At 42.2% G+C, this 24,168-nt stretch overlaps 1 protein-coding gene across 2 annotated transcripts; it reads right to left on the reverse strand.

Moving 5' to 3' along the window:
- Positions 1 to 14: 14 nt before the first annotated feature.
- LOC134338477 (zinc finger homeobox protein 4-like) lies at positions 15 to 23,455 on the reverse strand. Of its 2 annotated transcripts, none has more exons than XM_063034315.1 (7): positions 23,173 to 23,455; positions 20,448 to 20,676; positions 17,155 to 17,278; positions 13,951 to 14,156; positions 13,274 to 13,350; positions 8,559 to 8,675; positions 15 to 4,367 (listed from the first exon to the last, which is right to left on the reverse strand). In XM_063034315.1, the coding sequence occupies exons 2-7, from the start codon at positions 20,667 to 20,669 to the stop codon at positions 4,163 to 4,165; spliced, it is 951 nt and encodes a 316-aa protein (XP_062890385.1). In that variant the 5' UTR covers positions 20,670 to 20,676; positions 23,173 to 23,455; the 3' UTR covers positions 15 to 4,162. The 2 variants fall into 2 exon arrangements, with proteins under 2 accessions (XP_062890385.1, XP_062890386.1); XM_063034316.1 differs by lacking the exon at positions 15 to 4,367 and adding an exon at positions 6,796 to 6,922.
- Positions 23,456 to 24,168: the final 713 nt, after the last annotated feature.

A 24,168-nucleotide genomic window follows, 5' to 3' on the forward strand; every position in this document is an offset into this window, starting at 1 on the left:
CAGTCGATGTTTCAGGCCGAGACCCTTCGTCAGGTCTCAGCCTGAAACGCTGACTGTACCTCTTCCTAGAGATTCTGCCTGGCCTGCTGCGTTCACCAGCAACTTTGATGTGGGTTGCTTGAATTTCCAGCATCTGCAGAATTCCTGTTGTTTGAGCGAACATTGGAGGGAGCTTGCTGTAGGTTCTGATGTAGTAGTAATGTAGGGGATGATATAAATTAGGAAATTGGAGACTCTTGTAGCAAGGATAATGCAGTAACCAATAGGGACTTTCATCTACCTGTAGATTACATAAACCAAGTTATCAATAATAGTCTGAGCTGCAATCAGGAATGTTAACAGATAGTTACCCAGATCAATATTTTGAGGATTCAGTGAGGTATGGACTATTTTAGTCCTAGCAACATGCAATGAGAAAACAAGTGTTAAGGCAGGTTTTGGGAAAGAATGATAACAATATGGTAGAACTTTACATAAAGATTGAAAATAGTTTAGTTTAACCTGAAATGAGGGTCTTAAATCTAAATAAAAGCAAACAGTCAGCTGAGAATGTAAATCTTTCATGTTTGTTTAGGTGCCAAAGAAAAACCATAGAAAAAAAAATCATCTCAAGTCTTTCATTCCCCCAATAGGATTATTTAATATTTTTTTCAGGAAACAATGCCATGAATAAAACATTTAGATCGGGGCATGACATGGGCCTCCCTCTTTGTTTTATACGAACCTATGGTCACACATTTGAGAACATTGGGTTTTGACATTAATGTTAACATTGTCCTGAAGTATCCTAAGTGGTTATGGTCGGATCGACATCAGCGCTGGACTCTGGAACGGAGGTTCCCGGGTTCAAGTCCAGTTGGGCCACTCCCGAGTATGCTTTCCATCCGTGCCGGGTTGAGTGTTGAGCTGGCAACTTGGCCTCGTAAGATAAAGAAAAATACTGCGAAATGTCTGTGTGAGGAGAGGCGCCCCACACAGCTTCCGATCCGTGCCTTGTAAGGCATGAAAACGCCCGATGTTGGCCTCTCAGGCCTGAGTCGACATCATCACATCATCATTATGGTCCATGGGGCAAGTCCATTAAAAGCCATTTAATGTGTACGGTTTAATTATAATTACATAGTAAACATTCACATAAAATATTAGAATATAAAATTATTTATTCTGAGAAAGTTAGATAAAGCAAAATTCTAAATTGCCTGAAAATATACATTAGGAGAGATTTCATTTGAATCACGGTACTTGTACAACATTACCAGCTAGCAGAACAGAGACATTTCATGTGGTTGTTTGCAGAGTTCATATACAACCTATCAAACCCAAAATCCAAAAGATTAAAATTAAAGGTTGTTCTTGCAGCATGTTCAAAATGCTTTGATAAATGCTTAGGTACGAGGAAGAGGAAAAACTACACACCAGTCTTGTTTGTCTCTGCAATTGAAATGCTTCTTCTAACTATTATCAAGTTAAAGAAATAAATTGGCTTTAAAAATTTAACAAATTTTAATATCAAAATAACATTAATGAAAAAAGCAATTTCAGTCACCAAATTGATTCCTAATCCACCTGCTTAAACAATATAAAATAAAAACTATAAATGTATAATTTTGCCCCTTTCACTACACACTAAACTGGGTACTAAACCCAGCAAGGATCAAGGCAATGCACTGCTGAAAGAATAACAAAATAGAAACTTTAATTCTCAACATTATGTAGTCAACACAAGTAAACAAAAAAAACTTCTTCAAAAATTGCCCTGATGCTACCCAGCAAACTGACCCATATACAGTATTGAGCAAATGTCTTGTTATGGAAAGCACCTACATTTGTCTTGATGCAGAAATTCATACATCTCATAACAGACAATTGATTGAAGCTTTTACAGAATTAAAATGATCCAATTCCACTTTTCAAAAATTGAATAAAAATAATAATCTTATAACCGTAGAATTTGTCTTGTACTTAGTCAGCACTTAACTGTTACTTAGAGGCCTTGACAAGCTTACAAACACCTAACGTGTACAACCGATATACGTGAATTAGCACTGGGGAGACTGGTGGGACAGATTTGTCAGCTGCTATGGGGCTGCAGGCACTTTCTGCTGCCTGGGAATTCAGTTTGAGGCCACATTTCTGACTGGTGTAATATTCACAGGAATGAAATCCTGTCCTAAACTGAGGAAGGACCTGTAGCTGTGGAAAAGATTCACAGATGACAGATGGGATAAGTGATCAGTAGATTTAATTTTGGTGATGATGATTAAAATTGTTAAAGGCAGCTGCAGAACCTTTAAAACCACCATGGGAATCTTTCATGCACATCTTGACAGGTAGATGGAGGGGGAGCATGGGCTCATTCTAACATCTCTTCTGAAAAACCTTTTCCCAGTTACTGTTGTGCTTTCTTAATTCCAACAGCAAAATACTTTAATCCCCTGAGATTTCCATATTTTTCATTTCAAGTATCCAGGTATGTTATTCTCTTAAATAATTTTCTTTGCATCAATAGCCATTTGTGCTTTGGTTTCTATGTTGTATTAATTTTCTAAATACTGTACTTTCTAACATCCCCATTGAGCTTTAATGTCTCCATCGTATCCTTATCTTTTCTGTGTTCAACATGTACTCCAGAAAGAGTAATGACCACAAATCTGAACTGACAGTTTACCAAAACCCTACTGAAAACCTACATACATTTGCCTATGTATTTCATTCAAAACCTTCGATAATTTCCCCATCAACCCAAATCAAAGTTTCATTGTAACAAACTTTAATTATTACTGTAACTCCAGTAAATCCTTTGTTACTGACCATGATGTTAAGAGAATAAAATCAGGGCTGACATAACAAAAATGTTCTGTTCTCCTTCAAATTTGCAATGGTTTTTGTGAAGCACAAGGCTTTCTAAACTGAAGACCTGCTTCAGAGAGACTGCCACCTTTTCTTTTATAATTACATCTCATCAGCAAACCAAATGAACCTGTCACTTTTACAAATGTTAATCACCAAAATAATTTTCAAAATTGGGACACAGTTTTCCCCCCCCCCCTTTTTAGATCATTAAAAGTCGACTTGTACATATCGGGGACGTGCACAAATCACAACTATGCAGCAATTAGCATTAGGATCCGGGCCACAAACCAACAGATCTACAAACTATATTTCCCAGCTCACAGAAACCTCAATCTTTGCCATCTGCCAGTAGGGATACTTTATACTTTACATTCAAAAGGAAGTCCTTGTTTTTAATCATGGGTTGATGCAAAGATCATAATTTGTCACTTACTGATCTAATTTCTGTCACCAAGTACAAACGTTTCTAATTAAAATGAGCCACATCAGGTGGCACCACAATTTGTGTGAAATATTGCTGTGATATGATACCAGCACAGGAAGAATTGTAACAGGAATTGTATCTGGTCCAATTTCTCAATGTATGGGATTGAAGTGGGAATTGGGTACAAGCACTTCAAAATGAGTGCATAGCAAACAGGTACATTTGACCCACTTCCTACATTACATTCATCGCTAAAGGGCATCACAGTATTTCTCATACTTCAACTGATGCAGGAAAAGTGCTTCAAATACAAGCTGTATCCCTGCATAGCAAAATGTGAAGATCATTGCTTTTACATTTGTTTGGAAACCATGTAATTTGAGATATGCAGGGAGTGATTTTTCACAGATTTGTTCAGGACATTTCCAGTTTTGTTATTTTCAAAATCCAAATTCTCTCTCATATTCTGTACCTCCAGATGATTATATCTACAATAAACAGTCGAAAACTTAAATCGGGATGTTTCCAGATGCAATCCATTTCTTCACGTGGCTGCCTGATTCTCAAAAAACAAATCTAGTAAATATCAAGCATTGTAGACAAATATATTGGAACTAGATAAAACACTGTAAAGTAATAAGACGGTTCTGAAATCTAGCAATGCTCGCTGAGATATGAAACCATTGTCTTTTGTTAAGTACAGATGTTGCTGTATTACCTGTAGATTATATTGTACTAAAAATAAGGATTTTTCCCTTACTTTTTGGACTTCTGCAGTAATAATTGGTTCCATGATGTGTACTCACACCTGCTTAATGCAAAGATCAGACAAAACATGATTCCACTGATTCAGCAGGATTCTTTGGTCAGAGGATGATGTCCCCATCATGGGCTCCCTGGAGGGGTGGCAAATCCAGAGCTGTCACTGTCAGTGTCACTGGGGGTTGGAGATTGTGGAGTGCTCTCATCAGGGCTCTTGGTATTTCGAAATTTATTTAATAAAGTCATGTTGAAAGAAGATGCAGGAGAGTTCATTTCCCCTTGTTCTGCCTTGACCTTGGGGGTTTTGGATGGAGTCCCACCTGGAGATCTAAAAGAGGAGGAATTGGAATTTAGGGAAGTACAGTTAGGAATGGGGAGTATTTACTGATAAGATGCATGCATAAAAGCAATCTGACCCCGCACAGTCGCTGAACACCAGGGGAGGCAAGCTTATTGACTCAGTCCGGCCTGGCGACCATCCAAATTAATAGCTATTTTAAAACAGAGCTACAGATCAAATCTAACCCATGGCAACTCTGCACTTAACCCACTGGATATTCCACAATCTCCTGCCAGTGTGAGGGGTGTAGAGGAAGTGAACTGGGAAAGACAATTGTGCGGGCTGAGGTGGAGGAGGCAGACGAGAAAGGGGTGGTGAGGACATGGGCAACAGTGCGTGGAAGCGACCAGTATCCATGGAAAGTTAAAGACTGCATCTTCCCAGAGGGATGCAGATGAATACCCCTTTATCTCCATCAGTGAACCAAGGTGGATGGATGAGCTGTTAAATTAATAGCAAAGCAGGCCTCCATCCTTCAGTTATGATCAACTCTAGTGCCCTCATGGCTCTTGCATGCACAGTGAAACTCAGCACAAGGGACGTGCGGCAAAAACAAATCTGCACGGTCTGTTCAATGGCTTCCCAGAGCCAGCACTTCACCTGCCTTGTCGCGACAGCAACCAACCCCAGCCTGTGGTTTTCTCTATCAAACTCCAACCACCTGGAGATTCATTTTCTTGCAGGCATTTACAGGAAAAAAAGAAACAACAGAATTTTATGCGAAACTCTACATAAATAAAGATGGACAAACAGCCCATGTGAAAAATAAGATAAACTGTGCAATTAATAAAAAAAATACTGAAAATATGAGTTGTAAAGAGTCCATGAAAGTGAGTCTGTGTGCAAAATCAGTTCAGGAAAATGGCGATTGAAGTTATTCTGTGATTGTCAGGTAATAACTGTTCCTGAACCTGGTAAACACAAAATAATCTGCAGATGCTGGGGTCAAAGCAACACTCACAACATGCTGGAGGAACTCAGCAGGTCAGGCAGCATCCGTGGAAATGATGGTGTGGGACCAAAGGCTTCTGTATCTCTTACCTGAGACAAGCTTATTGCGAAGATAGTAGGGATCTCTGATGACGACTGCTGTTTTCTTGTGACAATGCTTTATGTAAATGGTGGGGGAGGGCTTTGCCTGTAATGAACTGGGCTATATGCACCACTTTCTGTAGCCTTTTCCATTCCTGATTTCCCATACCGGTTAGGATTCTCTCCACTGTGCATCTATAGAAGTTTAATTGTTTTTGGTGACATCTATGAATCTATGCAAACTTCTAAGAACGAAGCCACACTGTCATGGCTTCTTTGTGCTGGCACTTATGTGCTGGTCTCAAGATAGATCCACTGATATGATAACACCAAGGAATTTATAGCTACTGCCATTTTCTACCTCCGTTCCTTTAAGAGAAGCCTGGTTCATGGACCTCTGGTTTCTTCCTCCTTTGCTTGACGATCCACTCTTCGGTTTTGCTGAGGCATCGAAAGCATTTCTGTTGCTTGGGTTCGCTTTGTACAGGCAATGACATTAACGACCTGCCACAGCTGTCAAGCATCTGTCTGTGATTCAAGTTTAGACTGATTTGCCACTTTTCATGTCAGATTGCTTTCCGGGTGTCAAACCTGGACCTCTTGTACTTTCCTGGAATGCCAGTCCAGAGCGACACCAGGAGATTGAGTCTCCTGCTTCATCCAGGGCTTCTGACTGGGGAAGATTGCATGATTTTGTGAGGATGTACTTGTCCATGGGCATATTTATAAGGCCATGACAACTGTAGTGCATTCATTCAGGTTCTCAGATGAGTCCTTGATTATAGCCCAATCCACCGACTCGAAACAATCCTGTAACCAGTCTACTGCCTCCCACGACCATCTCTTTGTTGTCCTTGCCTCTGCTGCCTTGCTGTCTATCTCTGCCTATACTCAGGTAGGAAGAGGACAGCTAGATGATCAGATTTCCCAAAATGCAGCCGAGGGATGGTACGGCAGTCATTCTCGACGGTCTCAATCCTCTGCACCAGGTAGGACGTCTTTCAAAGGCAGTGCAAGGAGGCATCGTCCATCATTAAGGTTCCTACGTACCCTCTTCTCATTACTACCATCAGAGAGAAGGTACAGGAGTCAGAAGAACCACATTTTTAGGAACAGCTTCTTCTCTTCCACCACCAGGTTTTTGAATAGTCCTTAAACCCAAGAACACTACCTCAACTTTATTTTTGCACCATTCCATTTTTTATTGTAAATTGCAATGGTGCTAGAAAGTTTGTGAACCCTGTAGAATTTTCTCTATTTCTGCATAAATATGACCTAAAATCTGATCAATTTTTCATACAAGTCCTAAAACAAGATAAAGCGAACCCAATTAAATAAATAACACAAAACATTATATTTGTTCATTTATTTACTGAGGAAAATGATCCAATGTATTTGTTGGAAGAAGTATGTGAATCTCTGGGGTAATGCCTTCTACAAAAGATATTTGGAGTCAGGTGTTTCAATCAATGAGATAAGATTGGAGATGTGGGTTGTAGAGGTGCCCTGCCCTACAAAAAAAGACACACAAAGTCAGGTTACTGACAGAGCCTGTACTTTTAAGAAAGCCCTGTTTATGTGCACCATGCCTTGATCAAAAGAACTTTCTGAGGACCTTAGAAGAAGAATTGTACAGATGTACGAAGCTGGAAAAGGCTACAAAAGCATTTCTAAAAAGACCCGAGTGTTCATCAGTCCACAGTAAGAGAAACTGTCTACAAATGGAGGAAACTCGGGACTGTTGCTACCCTCCCTAGGAGTGGGCAATCTGCAAAGATCACACCAACAGCATAAGGTGCAATGCTGAAGGAGGTGAGCCTGCAGAAATCTCTACAACTTGCTAAAGTCTCTGTTCATGTGTCCGCTATGAGAAAAACACAATAAGAATGGTGTTCACGGAAGGACACCGTGGAGGAAACCACTGCTCTCCAAATAAAAACATTGCTGCACGTCTCAAGTTTGCAAAAGGCCACCTGCATGTTCTACAACACTTCTGGGACAATGTCGTTTGGATAGGTGGGACAAAAGTTGAACTTCTTGGCAGAAATGCACGTATGTTTGGAAAAAAAGGGGCACTGCACGTCAACAGCAAAACCTTACCCCAAACGTGTAGCATGTTGGAAGCAGCATCATGGTTTGGGGCTGCTTTGCTGTCTCAGGACCTGGACAGCTTGCAATTGTTGAGGGAATAATGAATTCAAAATTGTATCAAGACAGTTTACAGGAGAATGTCAGGCTAGTGATCTGTCACCTGAAGCCTAATTGAAGTTGTTTAATGCAACAAGACAATGATCTGAAAGACAAGAGGAAATCAAGAACATAATTGTTTAAAAAGAAGGAAGTTTGTGTTTTGGCATAGTCAAGTCAAGATCCCGACCTTAATCCTATAGAAGTGTTGTGGAAGGACCTGAAGCAAGCAGTTCATGCAAAGAAGCCCACCAACATCCCAGAGTTGAAACAGTTTTGTAAAGAGGAACAGTCTAAAACACCACCAAGCCGATGTGCGGGACTGATCAACAGTTACCGGAAACATTTGGTTGAAGTTATTGCTCTAGAAGGGAGTCACACCAGTTACTGAAAGCAAAGGTTCACATATTTTTTACAACAAATACAACAAATACTTATTGGATCATTTTTCTCAATAAGTAAATGAACAAGTGGCGTTACTTTTTTAATTGGGTTCTTTTTATCTAGTTTTAGGACTTACACAAAGATCTGGTCACATTTTAGGTCATATTTATGCAGAAATAGAGAAAATTCGACACAGTTCACAAACTTTTTAGCACCACTGTATCGTAACTTTTTTAAAGTCTTGCACTAGACTGCTGGCCCAAAACAGCAATTTTCACAACATGAAAGCGTTGGTAAACCCAATTCTGATTCTCGAATGTGATTTCATCAGGGCTTTACATATCTTAAGAAAACAGCAACACACATTTCTGTGGACAGTTCTATCCCCTATTTAACGGAAAGAAAGTAGCTGTCTATTCATTTTTGCAACTCATGGACTGATACAGCACCTACAGAGGCTCTTTGGCCCACCATGTCGATGCCAGCCGCAGAATATCCACCTATACTAATCCCACTTACAGCAGTTGGTCCCTTGCCTCTCATGGCCCCGTTTACACCAGAAATGCTTTTACGTACCTGTCAACCCCTGTTGAACGAAGCCTCTTAAAATGGTTTGCAGCCAGTAGCTCAGAGTGAATGCTCTTGACAGGATGAAGACTGTGCAGACTTTCAGGGTCTCTCAGATCGCCAATACTACAAACAGATCAGTTAACAAAGTAAATTAGAGCAGCTGCTATTATCATCAGTGATATTTCATTTCAGAAACCCCTGTTTTAATCCTCATTGTTTTGGACAAGAAAATGCAACTCATTGTCAGCAGCAACAATTTTTAGATCAGGTACAATGAGAAACAAAGTAAACCTCGACACCACTGTGTCAGATTATTTATTTACCCCACAAACTAACTTGTATATCAAGTGAGGAGACAGGGCCTAGATTCTAGAGTTCAGAACAATGAGAGGTGTATAAAAAGCGTTGAAGGTTTTGACAGCTGATATTTCCCTGGACATCAGTGTTTCTAGGATCATGTGTCACAGTCTCAGTATATTATCATGGAGGTGAGAAGAAATATCCACAGAGTTTTTGGAATTCACAATCCAAGAGGACCTGAAGAAGGAAGAGGTAATCACAGCAGAGCAAATCTCCACCTGGAATTTATACAAGTTCCCCTGGCAGTAAATGACTCCAGATTATATTAATCAAAAGGTTCTGAGTGTAATTCTAAATACTATTAATAGAAGATTACTCCCCCAGTATGCTGGAATTTGGTGAAACTCCCACAGGAATCAGGAATCTTGGAAATACTGATCCAATTCAGTCTGCAAGATCTTCAGAGTATCTGAGGATCCAACTTTTCCACGTTTGGCTATGATATGGATGCATCATTAGGACATTAGAAAGTTTTTGACATGAACAGACTATTCGGCCCAATAAAGCTTGCCAAATTCCCATTCACAAAGTGTGTTGAAGTAACTATCGAGTTTAGATTGGAAAGTCTCCAAAGTACAACTCTCAACTACACAGCAAGGTAGTTTGTTCCGTGTGTCCACAACTCGCTGTGTAAAGAAATGCTTTCTGATGTTGGTCTGAAATCTCCCCTTAACCAGTCTCTGTGTCCTCGATGATGGATTAATTTTGAAGAGCAGCTGGCATCCATTTTATTTACACCCCTTAATGATTTTGAAAACTTCTATCATATCTCGTTACATTTACATCTATTACCCAAGTAAATTAACAAATAACTAGGTGTATTTACAACACAAGTTACAAAGTAAACAGTATAATGCCACCAGCGCTTCATGCGTGATGAGACCTTAGGTAGTGGCAGTGAGTTCAGTAGTCTTACGGCCTGGGGGACCTCCAAGAGAACCACAAGCCTGTTGTTTGGGTTGGAGGCTTGCATACCTCAATGACCTGGAGAACTATGTTGGATGCGGTTAAAGCCTTGTGCTTTGATCTGGTAGAGGCCAGACTAACGGTGGTCCACTGCTCCTCCAGGTTCGGGGTTCAGCTCAGGACTAACAACCCTGACTGGTCAAAAAATTTGTTACGGAAACAGCAGTGAAGAATCCTGTATCTGTGTGAGACAGTATTTCTAAGTCTCCACCTGCGATTTGTAGGACCGACAGTAGTGAACACCGAGAGGAAGCTGCTGGTCCTCACAATCCTTTGTAGCAACTAGCAGTTAGATGCCTTGCCAGACAGTGATGTAGCTGGTCAGGACATTCTCGATGGTGCTCCTGTAAACGTCTGTTAAAGGGGGGGTGGGGGAGCCTCACTCGTCTCAGGGACTGGAAACGCTCTGTGCTTTTTTGACCAAAGAGGTGGTGCTGAGGGACCAGGTGAGATCATCCATATGAGCACTCCCAGAAACCTGGTGCTCCTAACTCTCTCTACAGAGAAGCTGTGTATGTGCAATGAGGAGCAGTACGCCTGCACCTTCCTGAGGTCCACAATCACAGACATCCCACCTCTCCCGGAAGTTCCAGGAGTCTCCTGCATATTGATAGCGGCTCCCTGATGCCCAGAAATTATATACAATATCCCGGAAATCGATTTTTTTGAGAGGGAGAGGGAGAGGGAGAGGGAGAGTGAGCATCCTGACTGGTCTCTCTTCGTGCTCAGTAGACCTATCAGTTCTCACTGTGGGCGGGCTTTACAGTCGACATCAAAAATAGTGACAGTGTTGCTCGCTGCACTGTTTGCAACAGTGACTTTTCTATTGCCCATGGCGGGTTAAAATGTAAAAGACATGTTGAGGTGAGTTTAACAGGTGTCATTCGTTCATTAGTGTAGCTAATGTTATTTAAACTAGTTGGCTGGCTGCTAAGGAGCTACGCTATTGATGTCCTACGTGATGACACCAAACTCCCTGTAGACTTGCTTAAAGTTGTAATAGAATAAACATGTTAATATACACTTTGTAGTATAATGTAAGTACATATTTTAATGTCACATTTTCTGCATATACCGAACTTGGTTTACAGATTAGACAAAATCACTAAACAAAGTATTACATACACCCTTGGAGGTCGACGGGGGGAGGGGGATATGGGTTTGAGAGGGGCAGGGGTGCTACCTCCCTGAAATGAGTTTTTGCAGGGTGGGAAGTCCACAATCATCTCATTGCCTTGTCCACACTGAGACTCAAGTTGCTGTGCTCGCACCATTTTACCAGCCATCCTACCTTCTCTCTGTACGCCACCTCTTCCTCGTTGTCCATGAGGCCAGCCACTACAGTGTCATCAGGGAGCTTGTTGACTGGGTTTGAATTGGACCTGGCAGTGCAGTCTGGCTGAGCACGGAGCCCTGGGGAGCACCACTGTTCGGCATCAGTGATATTTCTGCCAACACGCACTGACTGTGGCCTTTCAAGAAGTCCCGGATTCAGTTACAGAGAGAGGTGTTGAGAACCAGCAAGGACAGTTTACCCACCAGCTTCTGAGGAATGATTACATTAAAAGCTGAGCTGAAGTTTGAGTCTCATTTTCTTTTGAAAAATTCAGATATACAGTACAGTATAATCTTGATGCCTCACATCCAATTACAGTGCTCCATACCACAATCTAATCTCCAAATTCTTCCCTCTACGTAACTGTACTCTCCAAATTCTTTGCTGAAGACTACTCAAAGTTCAAAGTAAAGTTTATTATCAGAGTACATACACATCACCATATACAACCCAAAGATTCTTTTTCCTGCGGGCATACACAGCAAATCTATAGAATGGTAACTGTAAACAGGATCAATGAAAGAGCAAGAGCATAGAAGACAACAAACCATTGAAATGTTAATATAAGTAAATAGCAATAAATAATGAGAGCATGAACTGACAAGATAAAGAGTCCAGAAAGTGAGATCATTGGTTGTGGGAACATCTCAATAGATGAGTGTAGTTATCCTCTTTTGTTCAAGAGCCTGATGGTTGAGGGGTAGTAACTGTTCTTGAACATGGTGGTGGGAGCCCTGAGGCTCCTGTGCCTTCTGCCTGATGGCAACAGCGAGAAAAGAGCATGGCCTGGGTGGCGAAGATCTTTGATGATGGATGGTGCTTTTCCACGACAGCGTTTCATGTAGATGTGGTCATTGTCTTGGACTGCTTTAGCTGTGATGTATGGGGCCGAATCCACTATGACCTTTTGCAGGATTTTCCAGTCAAAGACACTGGTGTTTCCATAGCAGGCTGTAATGCAGCCCGTCAGCACACTTTCCACCAAACTTCTATAGAAGTTCTCAAGGTTTTCAATTACATGCCGAACCTCCACAGACTCCTGAGGAAGTAGAGGCGCTAACTTGCTTTCTTCGCAATTACATTTATATGATGGGTCCAGGACAGGTCCTCTGAGGTAGCGACACCCAGGAATTTAAAGTTACTGACCCCTCTACCTCTGATGAGTCTTGGCTCATGGACCTCTGGTTTCCCTTTCCTGAAGTCTTGGTCTTGCTGACATTGAGTGAGAGGTTGTTGTTATGGCACCACTCAGCCAGATTTTCCATCTCCCTCCTGTATGCTGATTCATCACCACCTTTGATGCAGCCCACAACAGTGGTGTCATCAGCAAACTTGTAGAAGGTGTTGAAGCTGTACTTAGCCACACAGTCATGGGTGTAAAGTGAGTAGGGTTGGGGGCTAAGCACACATCCCTGTGGTGCACCTGTGTGAATGGGGATTGTGGAGGAGATGTTTTTGCCAATCTGAAATGACTGGGGTCTGCAAGTGAGAAAATCCAGGATCCAGTTGCACAAGGTGTTATTGAGGACCAGGTCCTAAAGTTCACAGATCAGTTTTGAGGGAATGATGGTATTCCTTTACTGCCCATCCCTTTATTCCTACAGAATATCTAACACAAAAGATTTGCTTTTGATTCAAAGTAGGTGAATATATTTATTTATTTGTTTGTTTGTTTGTACCACAACGCACTGCCCCCAGGTCCTTTTACTAAAACACAATAGTAAATATTGGCTCACTGGTGAAAAAACCCTCTGTTCAGAGTAGTACCAAGATCTGATGGCATAGAAAGTGAACATCAACACTTTCTAAAGTCTGCACACAGCTATTGTGGCTCTGTGGAATAGTTGGATGCACTCCTGCAGCTTGCTCTTGTTAAAGTATCCACTCAGTGCTTCCAGGCAGTCAGAACTGGTCAACGGTGTAAGATGGCTCACATACAACTAGACACTAATATATCTAAACACTGGGCAACCTGGAGACAGCAGTGAGAAACGCTTACAACGTTCGGCATCAAAATTCACATGTACGATGCTTCAAATTTAATGTTTCACTCTCTCACCTTTTTGAACGTCGATTCAGTCTGGCCAGTCCATAACTCTCCAGCAGATCGGGGGTTGCCAAGACCATTTGTTCTTTCTGCAAGTTTAGGGAAAGGCAGTGTGAATTTAGACCATAGGACACAAGAGCAGCATCAAGCTATTTGGCCCATTGAGTCTGCTCCACAACAGCGCAGGCACTTGAAATTTACTGAAGTAATTGTGAAACACTTGTTTCAAAGGACACGTTTCTATTTTTTCTTTAGAAAAGGGACAAAATACACAATCTTCCCACTCCTTTTGGTAACTTGTACATTCCTTTCCAATGGGTTAGTTTTCCCTGAACATACTAGAAACTTCAGTTTGTCAGTAGTGGCAACCTGTGCTAAGTGGCCATTTGGGTCATGGAAATGGGCTCTTACAGAATTCACAAATCACTACCCAAAAATTTGAGATACTAAATAGAGTTTATTTGCACTGTATTTTTTGGGGGAAATAAAATAAAATAAATCTACTTTTTCTTTGATCTATGCGTAGATTATGTAGTTTTGCACAGCACAATATCGTGATTGGGACCATTTCTTAGGGAAGTAACACCTCCTCCCCCATAACATCAGGCTGAATGCATCTCTCCCTGTAGAGCAGACCTCCAGCCGCCAGCAAGCACAAAAACACACAAACCTGCAGTTCAGCTACTTACTGTGCAGAGGTTGGACTTGTCTTTCAGAGGGGTTTTAAGAGGCAGTTTGCTGGAAGATGGAGGCGGTGGTGGTGGAGGAGGAGGAGGTGGAGGTGGTGGTGGAGGAACAGCAGATGTAAGAGAGGAACTGGCCCTTGTAGGACTCTCACTCTGTTCCTTCAGCCTTTTTTCAGCAAGTCGCTTGGAAGTTCTTTGTCCTTTTGCCTCTAGGAAACACAAACATCTCAATGAGCTCTTTTTAACTGGCGCTTAGATCAACTAATGGTGGCCTTGACTCTGATGAGGTCATGCAGAAGTGTGAAGATACAAACTCAAGGGGCAACTATCCCATAAATCATTTTGGCCAGAGGACAACAGAAGAGTAAGTGAATTATTATTTTTACAGTTCACATTAGCAACAAGTAACTTGCCTTCTCAAGAATTACAGAAGCAGAGGAGGGGCAGCGTGGCGTGGGGCGAGAAAGAATTCAATATTATTTAAAGCAGGGAATGTCTATCTGAGTTAAATGTCTCTCGTCCTCTTTGTTAAAATTATCTTACAACACCCTCAAAAGAGCAGGCACTAATCAGTAAGTTTATCCAGAGCAATATACATAAAATGCTGGAGGAACTCAGCAGGCCAGGCAGCATCGATGTGAAGGACTAAACAGTCAACGTTTCAGGCTGAGAATGGAAAGGAAGCGGGGAGAAGTGGTGGGGTGGGGGGAAGGAGGTAAGGAGCACAAGCCGGCAGGTGATTGGTGTAACTAGGTGAGGGGGTGAGAAACTGGGAGTTGATTGGTGGAAAAGGCAACAGGCTGAAGAAGGCGGCATCTGATAGGAGAGGACAGTGGACCATGGGAGAAAGGAAGAGAGGGGCACCACAGACAGATGATAGGCAAATGAGAAGGGTTTCTCAAACCAAGTGAAACTGTAAATTCAGTTCAGGAACAATGATTAGTTAAGGCTTACTCTCATTAAGATTAAGAATGCTGATAATTTCTAAAAATAAATTTCAAGTGTCTCCTTACAAATGGGAAAAATGGAACACTCTCACTCAGGCCCTTATTGTTCAACATCGCTGCCCAACAACATAAACACTAACCACTTTGTAAATCTTCTGACAGAAGTTGTCTGAGCCATTATGGGACAGTGTGACAGCGTTCCATTGTCAATCTTTCTCACTATCTAGACTTACGACAGTTTAATAAAATGCTTTATTAGTCATACCTTTTCTCGAAAATGATCACTGCGATCAATAGCCTGCAGCTTCCCTTTCAGAGTTGAGCTTTTGAACCACCTGTACGACCTGGCATTTTGTGGCATGAGCAGAAGCCTAGAAGGTCCGGGACAGCTACGGCATGGTATGTGCATGCAGCGGGGCCCAGGTCCCAGAGCGGGGAGTAAGCGAATGTTTGGCTGCTGGAGAGGACTTGGAGGCGATTTGAAACAGCAGGGCCTGGGCCCGAGAGCAAGAACAAGCTGACGTTTGACCGATTAAAGCAGCTGGGTACAGGTCAATTCAAGATGGCGGGTCCTGAGCCCAACAGCGTACTGAAATAGCAGAGCCCGGGTTTGAGAGCGAGGAATTAGCTGCTGTTTGGCCATTTTAAACACCAGGCCAGATCGAAAAGGTCAGTGTGTTGGGGCTGGAGGCGAGGGACAGGCCGGTGCTCAGCCCGGTGAGGGTCAGTCATCTCTGCACTGAATTGAGGCTGTGGGCGGCCTGCAACTAACCGGCTCCTAGAGAGGCTGTGACCTCACTTTCATGAACTTCAGTTCTGAATGTTATTGGCTCACGATCACATGATTAGTTTTTTTTCTTGCACATTGGGTGTATGAAGGTTTTTTAAATGGGTTCTATTGGGGTTCTTTGTTTTGTGGCTGTCTGTAAGAAGGTAAATTTCAAGGTTTGAATTATTTCTCTCCATATTGCTGGCAATTATCTATAAGAGAGTGCACACTTGACCTCTTTCTCCATCACTTTGAACAATGTTTCCTCTCTGCAATTAAGCTTTCACTAACAATATTTGGAAAGGAAGTGATCTGTCACGGGCTCTGCACATCCTTTGCGTATTGGAATAATTGGAAGTTGAGCTAATTTAAAGGCAAAGTGCAACATGTGGTCACTGGCCTGTCAGTTTTCTCCACTAAGTTATGCTAAAATATTCTTCCTATAGGAAGCCCAGGGAAGTATCATTGTCACTTCCTTACTGGGTAGTGGGGGTTGCAACTTTAGCACATCAAAATCCCACAAAATCAATCAAGTGTCAGGGAGAAATAAATTGTACAAACAGGGGTTTATGATTGCCAAACTCAGCGGGTTTCCTGTGACTTTTTGCCAATCGGCTGAAGATGATGACCATCATAGACAAAGAAAAAGTAAGAGGAGATACTAATTTGAATCGTCAGCTTCAGCTATGCTAGTGTAGACTCTAAATTCGCTTCTCTTCTATTGTTGCGAAGGCTCCTATAACAGGACCCACTATTTTTTTTTTGAGTAGAAGATTGCCTGTAGCAGTGGTAGTAACTGATTCAGACTGACAGTTGAACAGTAATATTTCCACTTCCCTACAACAACACTGTTCGACAGCCAAGATAGTCTGCAAACCTGCTCCTCACTGGAAACTCTACTTGTTGCGAGAGGTTCTCCAAAAATGTCAACCTGCAATGACATAAATGATCAGGTGGAGAAACAATCCACCTTCAGCGTGCCTGACAGAGATGAGGGGCAGCTGAGAGATCAGAGCAGCACGTATTCCAAAGCATGACGCCCAGCTGATGAGCAGCCAGGGGTTAGAAAAATGTTGGAGAGATGTACAAGGACAGGCACGGCCAGACTATACTGTAACCCTGCATCGGTCCTGAACCAGTAGATACAGCATTAGTTATACACAGTGAGCATCAGCAAACCTCAAGGGGTGGGGGTGGGGAAATTAACTACCCTAGATGCCAGTTGAAACAAACTGTGTTCCTCCAAGCATTGCCTGCATATTTCCTTTTATTTAATTAGACATACAGCACAGAACAGGCCCTTCCGGCCCAATGAGCTCTCTGCCCAGTGACCCACCCATTAACACTAGCCTAATCACAGGACAGTTTACAATGACCTACTAACCAGTACGTCTTTGGAATGTGGGAGGAAACCGGAGCACCTAGAAGAAATCCACATGTTCACGGGGATATTTGACTGACTCGGGGTTGAAAATTTGGCAGTGGACTTACCACATGCATAAGTCTGCACTTTCATCATCTCATCCTTCAAACACTGTAGCCTGCCTCGCAACTCGTCCATTTTAACAGCATTACAGCGATTCATCCCACCATCTATTGCTGAAAAGAACTTAGCCTGCAAAGAAAATATTTAATAGTACATTACCCGCTCCACATTTATCATTTAGCTTAAAACATTTAAGTATTTAGTTTAGGAAACCGACACACGAATGTGTTAAATAACTTTAGTGATCTAACCTCTGCAGAGGTCTGGATATTGAGAATCAGGTTTGTTGTGTACTTAATATTTTAGTTATAATTGAGTAATATATATATATATAGATTAAGCATTCCTGTTGTCTAAATAATTAATTACAGGTTATATGCAAAAATACATTAATTGCATACGTCATCACACTACCACGTGATAGATGCATGCCCTTTTTAAAGTGAACTCGAACTAGACCCGTATTTCAGACTGCCCACGTCCTCATTTGAATTCATTTAATGTTTTGAAGTTATAAAATGTGCAAGGCTGATTGTTAAGGCTGAAATGTGCAGTCCTGACGAAGGGTCTCGGCCTGAAACGTCGACTGCACCTCTTCCTACAGATGCTGCTTGGCCTGCTGCGTTCACCAGCAACTTTGATGTGTGAAGGCTGATTATTTATTTTATTTGTATTTACTCAGTAGTACAGTTTGGAACAGGCCTTTCTGGCCCAACAAGCCACACTACCCAGCAGTCCACTTATTTAACACTAGCCTAATCACAGGACAATTTACAATGACTAATTAACCTGCTAGCTGGTACGTCTTTGGACTGTGGTTGGGAACCCACCCGATCACAGGAAGAACATACAAACTCATACCAGAAATGAACTACAAAACTCCAACGGCCCGAGCCTGAACAAACTGCTAGACTACCCTGGCGTCCCATCATCACCTACGCATGCCATGAAATTTGTGGTTTCATGGCAGCAGTACAGTCAGTACATTAAACATACCATAAATACAATAAGAAAATACGTACAGTGAATTCCAGTTAATTGGGACACATCAAGACCAGTACATTTTGGCCCAGTTAAGTTGCTGCCCCAATTAACTGAAGTTTCATGAATGTATAAAAAAAGACTAACTGCCATTTAACTGAATAACAAATTATGCATTTAAATGAGATACTGAACAAATTAGAGCACTAGCAATACCACTACAGTACTATAAAACTGTGTAATAGTTCCTAATAGTTATCCTTGGAGGAATTTATCCAGTGTACACTGCCGTGTTCGTTTGTTCGACTGTAAATCAAAAAATCAGTGGGGCACCTAGTGTAGATAGTGGACTGCCTTCATACGATGCTTTTGACAACTGCATCCTCCAAATCTTCATTTTCACTGTAACATTCAAGATGATTGTCAATGCCTTCAAATTCTTCATGTTCCTAATTTGCTGAGGCAGCAAAATCATTTAATTTTTACTCCCTGCCAATTCCGCCATCTTCAAGCCCAAGTGCTTCAAACTACAGTCAACAAAACAGTTCTGAAGGGTAATAATTAGATAAGAAAAGGGTAATAAAAAGGGATAAACAGCAACAAAAACGTATTTAAGCAGCTTTTATGACAGTAAGATGCCTCAAGGCACTTCATTGGAGTATTATTGATACTTGGCACCCAAGACATCTGATACCATTGCATATATTGAAGTCCTTGGAATGCTCCAGCCTACATGGGACATGGATAAGAGTTTTTGTTTACTATACGTACACTGTGCCTTCCTAGAAAAGGTAAGAATAGGATTCGATTGAGAGGTTTATAATGTTGCCAAATAGTTCTTTAAAATATCAGCAAAAGATTTACAAGAAACTGATAACTAAAAATATAACAGGGAAGTGCACGAGCAAGAAATTTGATTAGGTTACATAAAACAAGTAATGGAAGATTAAGGCAGAAGAAGATATTACTAATATCCGCTACTACGATGCTGCCTCACCTGTATCTCCTCCATTGTCCACATGTATACCCCCCCCCCATGACATAACAGGGACAGGGTTGTTCGCATCTACAACCCCAGAGGCCTCTGCACGCAGCACATCATCTTCTGCAACTTCCAACAGGATCCCACTGCCAGGAACATCCTTCACAACCCTCACCTCCACTTCCTTTATCGACCACTCTCTTGGCAACTCCCTTGTCCATTCATCCCTCGCCACCGATCTCCCTTCTGGCACTTATCTCTTCAATTATAACAAATGCTACACTCGTCCCAACACTTCTTTCACCAGCATTCAGGGTCTTAAACAAGGGCTTCACCTGCAAGTCTGCTGGGTCATTTGTTGCTTCCAGTCTTCCCAACGGGGTCTCCTCTAAATCAGCGAGATCCAATAAAGGCTAGAGACCCCTTGTCAAACACTTTAACTCTGTCTGCCATAACAATCTTGATTTCCAGGTGAACACCCATTTCAGTTCCACTTCCCATTCCCCCATCAACATGTCTGTTCACAGTCTCATTTACAATCACAATGAGGCCAGATGCAGGAGGAGCAACACATCATATTCTGTATTGGTAGTCTCCAATCTGATGACATGAACATTGATATCTCTAACTTCTGGTAACCAGTCCCCTCTGTTTCTGCACACACACCTCCACACCACCAGCTTTATGTACCCTTATTCTGTTGGCCCTGTCAACCCTCATGGATCTGCCCATCATCTCCCTCTGGTTCCCCATGATCTACTATATTCTCATATTAGATTCCTCCTTCTTCAGCCCCTTACCTCTTCCACCTCTCACCTCCTAACTTCTCATTCCTCCTCCACCACCCACCCGCCTTCCCCTCACCTGGATTCATCTATCAGCTTATCCTCCTCCCCTCCACCCCTCGCCTTTTTACTCTGGCTTCTGCCCTCTTCCTTTCAAACCCTGATGAAGGGTCTCAGTCAGAAACATCGACTGTTCACTTCCCTTCATAGATCCTGCCTGACCTGCTGAGCTCCCCCAGTACTTTGTGTGTGTGTAGCTTAAGATCTCCAGCATCTGCAGAATTTTATATGACTAAAATCTCATGGTCTACACCAAAGGGATTTAAAAAGTCATAGCTACCGATATAATGGATGGAATTGTCACATCTTCTAAAATGGTTAAGGTTTAGAATTCTGACTATATTTTGGAAGGTAGTGAATCAGACTGTCAATAAAGGAAGGAGAGATAGAAAGGAGAGGCTTCTCAGCCACATTTTAGAATAATAATTCTTTCTGTGGCTTCTGGTGAAACCAGAACAACACGCCAACCAGATTCTGATTTCCATCTTACCTTAATAAAAGATTTCAATCCAGCCTTCTCCAGTTCCGCTTGTTTGCGTTTGCGCACCACCTTCTCACACAGCGATGGGTTCTGATCCATGGCGTGGAACAAGTCCTCCAGTGCCTTTTCTGTGTAAGTCAGTCCTTCAATCTCAAATTCTTCTTTACTCAGGCGCTTACAAAACATCTTACTCAGAGGATACTCTTGGTCAAATTCTTCCAGAGTTTCCATTGCGGGCCTGTGGGGATAAAGATAAAAGAATAAAAAACATAAAAATGATTGATTGAACATTAGCTTTACACATTCTCATAGATTTAGTTTTGCATCAAGCTTCTCCAAATTATGGTGACTTAATAAAGGGCTGGGAAGGTGAGAGAAGCACTTGACCAGTTGGTACATTTGTTGGAAGTGGTGGTTCCAACATACCGTAGGTCTCTGACCAGTGCTCTGGAAGGACAAAAAGACAATGCACTATTGTTCATTTTTTGCAAAAACAAAATTATCTAAATCCTGATGAAGGGTCTCAGCCCAACTCTCTTCCACAGATGCCTGTTCAGCTGAGTTCCTCCAGCATTTTGCGTGTGTAGCTTGGATGTTCAGCATCTGCAGATTTTCCTGTGTATGATCTAAACCGTTCCTGAAAAGGCTTGACAGGTTTGCATGTGGGATTAATAATATTTAAAACAGGAAGTTTCTGAAACCCTGAAGATTAAAATAGTTGTGGAAGGTAACTTGAAACAGAGCATGATTAACAAAAGCTCAACCTCCAGCTGCAGAATGTGGTAGGAAAATAACCGAAGATGACATTTAGTATATTCAGCCATGAGGAATTTTCAAAACATAAATTGACAGATTCATAAGTATTACAAACTAGAGTAGTTCTACAGTAATGTATGTGTTAGGTCCCATGAAGTGGGTGACGAGAGGTGAGTAAAATTACTTGGGGAACATTGTTCCTGACTGGGTGAAGTTTTGAAATGTGCAAGCTGGGGTATATTTTAATTTCAATCCAATGAGCCCAGCAACTTTGCAAGAGATGAACTGAACAATGCCCTTGAACAGGAAAGTCTGGAGGATGTTGAGTCTGTGATTTGATTGGAAATGCTGAAGAATGCATACTCTGGGGAGAGCTGAGTGTGCAGCTGTGGCAAGCTTTGCAGAAAAAAACAGCACGATTTCAAAACATGAACATGTTAAAAGGAGAGCACAAAATACACTCTGGTGAATTACGATGAGATGGAATGCACTGATTTCCTACTCCACGGTGAGTTGACTTGAGTTAGAAACTTTGGCTGGAGATTAAATTGTACCTACAAATGAATGGGTGGGAACCTGGGGGAAGGGCCCAGAATGTAAAATGATGTCATTTTGAAAACACCTGCAAGAGTAATTTATATTTTAATAGCACCTTCAACATAGACAATATCCCAGATACTTCACAAGATTCTGTTAGCCTCCAACCATTGCGAGTCTCATTTTAAGCTTCAAAGTTCATCAGTGTGTTATAGCTTTGAGAGTTTTGGCTCCAAAGTTTGTGTTTTGTTCAGACTGCATTTGAAATCCAGACTTAATTTCTACCTGCTCTGCTGAGATTGTTGAACTTAAAAGTTCATGATCATGAACTTCAACTCTCTTCATCTACTTTTAAAAAATCTATTCTTTTGATTAAACTTTGCACCAACCGCCAGATCATCTTACTCACTGATGGTAATTTCTAGGACTTTGCAGCAGTGAGCAACTTCTTCTAACATTGACAAAGGTTCGACAGAGATTTTCTGTCTCACTGAATAGCAACGTGTTTCTGGCTTGAGTAACACTCCACTAAGGGATGGGATCTCTGCTTCATTCCAGGACTCTAAAGTGGGGACTAGAAAGTCTTTGACAACAAATTTTAATACAGGTCGACCTTCACTAATCCGGCACCATTGGGACATGAAGAGTGCCAGATTAGTGAAAATGCTGAATTACAGAAGGATCACATTGAGCATAATCAGTGCCCGATTATCGAAGGAACCGAATTACAGGTAGTCCGATTAGAGAAGGTCGACCTGTATTCCGATGACTTTGGTGTACCCTGGAATTATCCGAACTAACACTGTACACTGCATGAAGTTTCTCCTTGTTCACTTCGAAACAAATGTTTACTTAAATCGAATCAAATGTAATTTTCGCGTTAGAAAGACCACCATACTGTATGATTATCAGTGCTGAGTTGCAGGAATGACTCTTACCAGTAGTTTCAAAATTTGGCATATTATGCCCATAAGTGACTGAATGTTAAATTTTAATAATAGCATTGCGTAGCATCTTGGGATATTTTCTATGTTGAAGTTGCTGTGTATGTTTAAATCACTGTTGTGCGTGTGCTCTTTTAGAAACGACATCATTTTACATCTTGGGAAACAACCAGCCGGTCCTACTCCAGATCAAACAGCACTACTGAAAGTGTTTGGAGCCGAGCAGAATTTTAAGAGACTACACTGTATCAATGCTGAGATAAGGAGCCACGGAGATAAGTTATGCAGCAGAAAAATGTGACAGCGGTCAGATTACTTGGCCAAGGTATCATACAACACTGTTGCACGAGGACGCAGGCTCAACATAAACCACCAAGGTTGCGGAAATAAGTGACAGCAAACAATACACACAGTAGGCCCAATCACTTTGATGTTCTGAACGCCAAACATTTCACTGGGCATGAAGTTTGCAATTGCAACTTTACTACTTCACTTACAAACAGTCCGCCGTGGATCAGTGAGTCGGAGGCGGCCGTGTAGACCCCGCTGCCCGGACAGGGTGATTCTGAGCGCCTTTCCCGGAGTTCAAGGCAGTGGCGGGAGCTGATCACAGACCACGGCCGGCTCCCATTGCTCTCCGGCCCGAAGAGGGAAGGAGCGGTGCGGCCGGGAGCAATCGTCCCGTTCGCGGACACAAACCACTGCAGATGCTGGGGTCACAACACGCCGGCGGAGCCCTGAGGGGGACGGGGGACGGGGGACGGGGGACGGAAGGGGCAGAACCCTCCCGCCCGCAGGTTCACCGCTCTCGGCTCCGGCGCTGCCTCCAAACGGCAGAAAAGTCAAATCCCCGTCCTTCCACAACGAACCAATCCGGCTTGTCGGCAATTCAACTGGCCAATCAACTGCCGTCTTCTCGCAAATCAGCCAATTGACTGAGAGTTTGCCGGGAGTTTGACAGAGAGAGTGGCTAATCGGAAAGCGCCGCGACTCACGCTGATCCCGCCTCCCAACATGCGGTGCGGATAACGTTCTGTTAGTTTGTGTGTTAAAATACTGGAAATACTCATCTTTCGTTACATTTAATGTGGCATCAGATCAATGCATTTTCTTCCAAAATATTGAACGCCTCGTTACACAAAGTCCAGACCCTCTGTACAGTGGCTGTAGGGCCCTTCCTCACAACTAATTCCTGAATCCTGATGCGGGGTTTCGACCCCAAATTTCGACATTTCCTTTCCCCACCCCAACGTGGGGACGTTGTTTTTTTATATTGTTACTGCTCGAGATTCCAGCAGTATCTGCAAGTTGTGTTGTTTGGCTGTCCTAGGGAGTCTATAGCACATCCGGCTGGTGTACAGCTGTAGAGTTGTGTAGCACAGAAGGCAGCCATTCAGCGCATCACGTTTTTGCCAACTACACTCATCCCATTTTCACACATATTCTTCGTGTTTATTCAACGTCCTGTCTGAAATGTAGTGACTATATACTGT

The sequence above is a fragment of the Mobula hypostoma genome, chromosome 27 (assembly GCF_963921235.1).
Source record: "Mobula hypostoma chromosome 27, sMobHyp1.1, whole genome shotgun sequence".
NCBI classification, from domain to species: domain Eukaryota; kingdom Metazoa; phylum Chordata; class Chondrichthyes; order Myliobatiformes; family Myliobatidae; genus Mobula; species Mobula hypostoma.

Bases quoted from the DNA above. Each gene is read 5' to 3' on its own strand.
- LOC134338477 (XM_063034315.1), bottom strand. From the start codon at position 20,669: ATGGAAACTCTGGAAGAATTTGACCAAGAGTATCCTCTGAGTAAGATG. The intron at 17,279-20,447 runs GTAAGATGGAAA...TTTTCTTTGCAG, and splicing joins GATTGAAATCTTTTATTAAG to GCTAAGTTCTTTTCAGCAAT. The intron at 13,351-13,950 runs GTAAGTAGCTGA...CTAAACTTGCAG, and splicing joins ACAAGTCCAACCTCTGCACA to AAAGAACAAATGGTCTTGGC.